This window comes from Suricata suricatta, chromosome 16, assembly GCF_006229205.1.
Source record: "Suricata suricatta isolate VVHF042 chromosome 16, meerkat_22Aug2017_6uvM2_HiC, whole genome shotgun sequence".
In the NCBI taxonomy this organism is placed as follows: Eukaryota; Metazoa; Chordata; class Mammalia; order Carnivora; family Herpestidae; genus Suricata; species Suricata suricatta.
In genome coordinates this window covers 52,696,181-52,702,227 of record NC_043715.1, presented here as the reverse complement: position 1 = coordinate 52,702,227, position 6,047 = coordinate 52,696,181, and the positions used below count along the sequence as shown (strand labels likewise).

Here is a 6,047-nt window from a genome sequence, read left to right as displayed (position 1 = left end):
CTTCACCCCCAAATCTCTTCAGAGATCCCTCCTTGTCTGGAGTAAATCTTTATTCTCTTCTTCACCTCTTACAGACAGGAAAAGACTCTCTCCCCAACAGCCTGATTTCTTTCTCCTCCTTTCCCCTCCTTTCTCCCCTCCCTTCCCCTTCCCTTCCTGTCTCTCTCTCCCCCTTCCTCTCCATGTGTCCCTCTTTCCTCCTCCTCCTCCTCTCTCTTTCTCTCTCTCTCCCTCTCTCTCTCTCCCTCCCTCTCTCGCTCAGTCTCTGGCCAATACTCAGATGGAGCTCTGGAGGACTGAGAACAAGATTCACCATCCTTTCCTGATTCTAGCTGTGTTCCAAATCCCAAAAGATTATTTAAAAATATGCCTCAGTGTCTGTCAGATAAATAAAGGAATGAAATATCAGGAGCTGACTGTGCATTGTCTTTGGAAGCCAAGGAAGACATTTAAAGTGTTTAGGCATTTGTGGGAGCTTGCTTAGATTAGGAAGAGTTCTGTGACCTTAGAGATGCAGCACTGTCCATGGGAGACCTGGAGGCTAAGTAAGGAGAGGAATTATGGCACCTAGATGGTATGGAGAAGAAAGGAAGAGAGATTCTGTATGTGCAGGGTTCAAGGGAAATGTGAGGAGAGGTAAAGACCCAGTCACAAGTTCCATTTCACCCTGAACCCAAGCTGCATATTCAAGTCTGGAACTGGAGCCAGGGCTCCAGGCTCAGTCCCAGCCTCTGTCCCAGCAGACGTAGTCAAGAGTTCACCCAGTGCTTCCTGAGGTCTCCAAGGTTGGGTCCAACATGGAGAGGATTCGTTCCCAGGAGTGTCTTGGTCTTCTGTTCCTCCATCCTCATAAGAGGATCTCCAAGAGGGGCACCTGGGTGGTTATGCATCTGACTTCAGCTCAGGTCATGATCTTATGGTCTGTTGGTTTGAACCCTACATCGCACTCTCTGCTGTCAATGTAGAGCCTGCTTCAGATCCTCTGACTTCCTCTCTCTATCCCACTCAAGCTCGCTCACTCTCTCTTTCTCTCTGTCTCTCTCTCTCTCTCTCAAAAATAAACATTTTTTTAAAAAAGGGTCTCCAAGAAACCTATCTGAAATGACTCCACATCTCTCTTGAGGGAAATGGACTTCTCTTCAGAAGTTGAGAGGCGGGGTCCTGGGGCACAGGAGGAAGGAAACCACCCCCGCCCCGCTGCCCCCTGATGTGGTTCAGAGAATTAAGAGCTCAGCTCTCGCTTCCTCTGCAGTGGTCTGAAGGAGAGAGGGGTATCCCTGTTGAACGGAGACGTTGGGGCCAGAAGCCATACATATGATCCAGAAAGCATCCCCCCTCTCCTACCACCCCTCAGATGCCCCATCTCCAAGCGGGGAGAGGAGAATCAGACAGTGTTAAGGGAATCTAGACTATTCTCTGCATCCCAGAGATGCCACTGCTGCTGTGATGGCCACAACTGTCAGGGCAGCAGAAGCCTGAGTGGGGCTGTGGTTGGACACTCTGCTTGCTGCCATGGTCCCCAGAAGATGGTGTAGGCATAATTTGTATCCTTCCATCAGTAACAGTGAAGATGGGTCTGTGCATCCCACCCCATTCCAGACTGACTTTGACCCATCCACACCCACCTTCAGATCCTGGAGGTGGTCGAGAAACATCATAATTTTTCTCTGGCCACAGACCCTATCAAAACCAAAAAGTGAGAACCTCCTCTGGGATCCAGAGGCCCCCAGTTGGTCTCTGAGCCTCATTATTTCCCCAAATTCAGACAAGTGGAAATACTTCAGAATAGAGAAATACCAGTGCACCTGGATGGCTCAGTCAGTAGAGCATACGACTCTTGATCTCGGGGTTGTGGGTTTGAGAGCCCTACACTGGATGTAGAGATTACTTCTTTAATCTGCACAGTTGGTGCAGAGCTCAATGAGGGGGTCAGAAGTCACAAATCCTGAGATTATGACCTGAGTCAAATTCAAGAGTTGGATGCCTAACAGACTGAGCCACCCAGGCTCCTCTGCGTAGAGATTACTAAAAAATAAATTTTAAAAAATTTAATAAGAAAGGATAAAGAAATATGGCTTCCAATATATGACAATATATTTTTATCTTAATGTGACAAATAGCCAAGGGTCCCCAGGAAAGAACCCCAGAGATGGGAACACATCTCCTTATCTGGAGGGCGGGAAAGATGTAGGGAGCCCTGAGGCTCATAGGAGAGGCCATTGTAGAGGTTGTACCCAGGATCACACTCCAGGGGCTGAGCCTTTTCCTGTTCTCCAGCTTGTACCAGATACCCCAAGTCTACACCCTTCTAACATGTAGTGCGGTCATTTCAGAATATAATAAATAGCACCTTGCCAGGAGCTTGCATAAAAGGAAGGTTCTCTCCTCCCCGGGCCCCAAGGCCCCCCACACCTGAGTACTCATCCACGTCTTAGGATCTCAAGATCACGACCCCAGCACCACGTCTCCGGGGACGTTCCTAGGAGGTCTGTGATGGACCGAAGCATCCGAGAAGTTCCACCCATGGTTAAAACATGAATGTGATTTTCGGGGCCCAATCACAGGCAGATATGAAGGCTTTCCCTGGAGGGCTGGCCTGACCCCTTTGTGGTAGTTCCCAATCCTGTTACAGTGGCCCAGAGTGCAGTCTGTGCCTTTCCTAACAAGTGTTGTGAATAATTTTTTCCTTGACAGTTAAGAACATACATTTTTTTTCTTCAGCACCCAACCACCTTTCACAGTGTGTGATTAAAAGTCTCATTGTTACTTTCATTTTGATTCATTGTTGCTTCAATTGCCTGCTTTGGTATCTCGCTTCCGCTGAGTTCCAGACACCTTGCTCAACGGCTACTACTGCTGTTGGTCAGAACACCTGGGTCTCTGGGGGCGGTGTGACTTGATGCTGGGCCAGAGGCCTGGCTTGAGGAAGGAGAAGAGAGCACACAGCCTCTCCTCACCATCCTTTAGTGGATTCAAATAAAGGATTAAAAAGCGCCCCCTCCCACCATTGAACTGATAATGTTATCATTCTCTGGTCCAAATATTCGTAAGAATCTTGCTGTTGGGCCCTGGTAGGAAATGGCACAGGTGGGGAAAAAAGACTCTGCTCTTGGGCAGTGATGAAAGTGGAGTTTCTGGGGGCGCCTGGGTGGCTCAGTCGGTTGAGCGACCGGCTTCGGCTTGGGTCATTGTTTCACAGTTTGTGGGTTTGAGCCCCGAGTCAAGGTCTGTGCTGACAGCTAGCTCAGAGCCTGGAGCCTGCTTCAGATTCTGTGTCTCCCTTTCTCGCTGACCCTCCCCTGCTCATGCTCTCCCTCTCTTCCTCAAAAATAAATAAAGCGTTAAAAAAAAAAGTGGAGTTTCTGCTGCTCAGGGCAGAGGTGGGGTCTCAGAGCTCAAATGGGAGAGGGCTGACATGGCTCTTTTGAAAGCCCCCCTATCCCCGAAGTCTGGCTGTGCCCCTTCCCGCAAAACTCTGACCACTAGTCACCAATAACCACCTTCTTCTACTACTTTCCTGGCCAGTCCATCTCAGACCCCCACCCCCATTCCCAAAATTAAGCTTGTGTGTGTGTGTGTGTGTGTGTGTGTGTGTGTGTGTTTCCACAGCTCCGTCCAGGGGCCCCCACTCCTCCTGACTAATGCATCTGCCCCTGGGGCCAACTCTGCCACCTTTCCCATCACCTTCTTCCCAGCCCAGCCCTGCACATCCATCCTGCTTTTGGCCACAGCACCTCCAACCTCCATTGCTAAAGTCAGAGCTCCGGGAGTCACTCCAGTAGTCCCTCCCCCACCCACCACATCCCTCTTTCAGTTTCACTTCCTAAAAGTTCTTAAATCACTCTTCCATTACCAAGACTGCTGTCTTCATGTGGGCTTGGGTTTTCCCCTTCCCCAAAGTCACAACAGTTTCCTCTCTGGCCTTTTGCCCTCCAGCCTCTGCCTTCCAGCTTTTCCCTACAGTGGCCTCAGGGGGGTCATGTTGATTACTCTATGCCCCTGCCCCTGCCCCTTTCCTGCTCAAGAACCTTCCATGGCTCCACACGCCTTCAGATAAAGCTCACGCTTTTCTATCCTCCCCCACTGCTTGAGCTAGTTGAGGGTCAGGACTGATTCAAATCCATCTTTATTTTTTTTTCTATGTTAGTTTGTGAGTGAATGAATGAATGAACAATGAAGTGAGCACGTGTTTTACTTCTCCAGATGAGTTCTCTTTCATGCCTCTGATGCTGTGTAGACTAGCCTGAGCCCCATCCTCGGCAGGCCACCTCCATGAGGGTCCTGAGGCTCCGACTCTCCGGGGGGCTGGCCAGGTGGGATGTAACAACACTCTGACCCGTCGGTAGGGTGAACTTGCTTCAAGCTTACGCACTGCTTGCTTGCGGACTTCAGTCCCTTAGTCTGTACCAGAACTAGCTTGCTTTCTTTGAGCTTTGCAGCCCACTGGCCTTGGGGAATGAAGGACCAGAGTTTCGCAGAAGAGAAGGCCTGACTACCTTCGAAAACAGCTGCTGTGGATGCCAGCCAGTCTGTTCAGGGTCATGTCACCATGTCCATGACTACCCACCTGGGCATCTGCTTCTCCTGCGCTCAGCTCCCTTCCCTTCTCCTGTGCCGTCTTCCCAGGCTGTCAGCTTCTTGCATAAAGCACCATCGACTCCTCTCTCGAGTATTGGTTTTTTTCTTTTCTTTAATTCCACTATAGTTAATAGGCAGTGTTTCATTAGTTTCAGTCATATTGGTCTACACGACTATTATTCATTTCCAAGCGGTGAGCAGCCGCACCTGACTTTAGGACCAGTTCTCTGTCCAGTTAACAAGTCTCCACTACAGACAACTGTGCTTGAACCCAGGAGGCAGGCCTTGGGGCCGCCCATCCTTCCTCTCTGCCTGATTTGAGCAAGAACCTTGGTTCCTCAGAGCCTCAGGACCCATCTGCCACATGTAGAACCGGGACCAGATTATCTCAAAGATTAATTACAGCTGACTGTGAGTCTGCAGTTCTCTTTCCTGGATGTGTGGCCTCTGGTTTCTACCACAGACTTCCTGTCTGAATTTCCTCTGCCTTCCCGTAGCCTGTCAGAGGGACCACAGAAGGCAGGCAGACTGTCTCAGGGCATGACGGAGGGATGCCTCTGTGGCTGCTAGTGCTGGTGCTGCTGGTTTGTGGAGGTGAGTGAGCTGAGGGGAGAGAGAACCCCATTTGGGGGAGGCATCGGAGCTCCAGGCTGAAGTTTTCCCCCCCTCTCTCTCCAGGGCCCCTGGCTCAGGTTCTGGGCTACGAGCTGGAGCTTCAGGAGTCCGTGACCGTCCAGGAGGGCTTGTGTGTCCACGTGCACTGCAAATTTTCTTCCTGGTTTACCTTTGGATTCTCTTCCATGTCTTGGTTCCAGAAAGGGGCAAATGTTTACCATGATCCTCCAGTGGCCACAAACAAACCAGGCCAGAAACTGCATGAGAGGACCCAGGGCCGGTTTTTCCTCCTTGGGGACTTCCACAACAAGGACTGCTCCCTGTACATCACAGATGTCAACCCGGGGGACAGTGGGACCTACTTCTTTCAAGTCGCAACATACTCATATCAAGATAAGATGCTCTCTCTGAATGTGACAGGTATGGGAGGGGCCCAGGGAAAGGCCCCAGGGTGTGGGGCACCAGAGGTGGAAAAATGAAGATTCTGTTCCTCTTGGGGGTAGGGTGGGGCGGAGACAGCCATAACAAGACACTGGGACAGGCTGGCCAAACACTGAGGGGCCCCAACATTTTCTCTGTCCTCACCAGCCCTGACCCACACACCTCACATCCTTATCCTGGGGACCTTGGAGTCCGGCCGCCCTAGGAACGTGAACTGCTCTGTGCCCTGGGCCTGTGAGCGGGGCACGCCCCCCATCTTCTCCTGGATGTCAGCCGCCCTCACCTCCCTGGGCCCCAGGACCCACCTCTCCTCCGTGCTCACCCTCACCCCACGGCCCCAGGACCATGGCACCAACCTCACCTGTCAGGTGCTGTTCCCTGCAGCTGCTGTGATGGTGGAAAGGACCATCCAG

General features: G+C 51.3%; 1 protein-coding gene across 9 annotated transcripts in view; it reads left to right on the top strand.

Annotated features, from left to right (window-relative positions):
• Nucleotides 1-5,082: 5,082 nt before the first annotated feature.
• LOC115280511 (sialic acid-binding Ig-like lectin 5) overlaps nt 5,083-6,047 on the top strand; it is a 7,320-nt gene continuing 6,355 nt past the window's right edge. For 6 of the 9 annotated variants that reach the window (XR_003903809.1, XM_029925484.1, XM_029925480.1 and 3 more), the window contains exons 1-3: nt 5,083-5,172; nt 5,257-5,613; nt 5,782-5,932. Coding sequence is in view for 8 of the 9 variants with exons in the window: in XM_029925484.1 (XP_029781344.1) it covers nt 5,130-5,172; nt 5,257-5,613; nt 5,782-5,932 (551 nt within the window). In the remaining variant the exon portion in view is untranslated. Of the gene's footprint in view, nt 5,173-5,256; nt 5,614-5,781; nt 6,030-6,047 lie in introns of all 9 variants that reach the window. The other 3 variants (XM_029925483.1, XM_029925481.1, XM_029925482.1) reach the window with 2 other exon arrangements.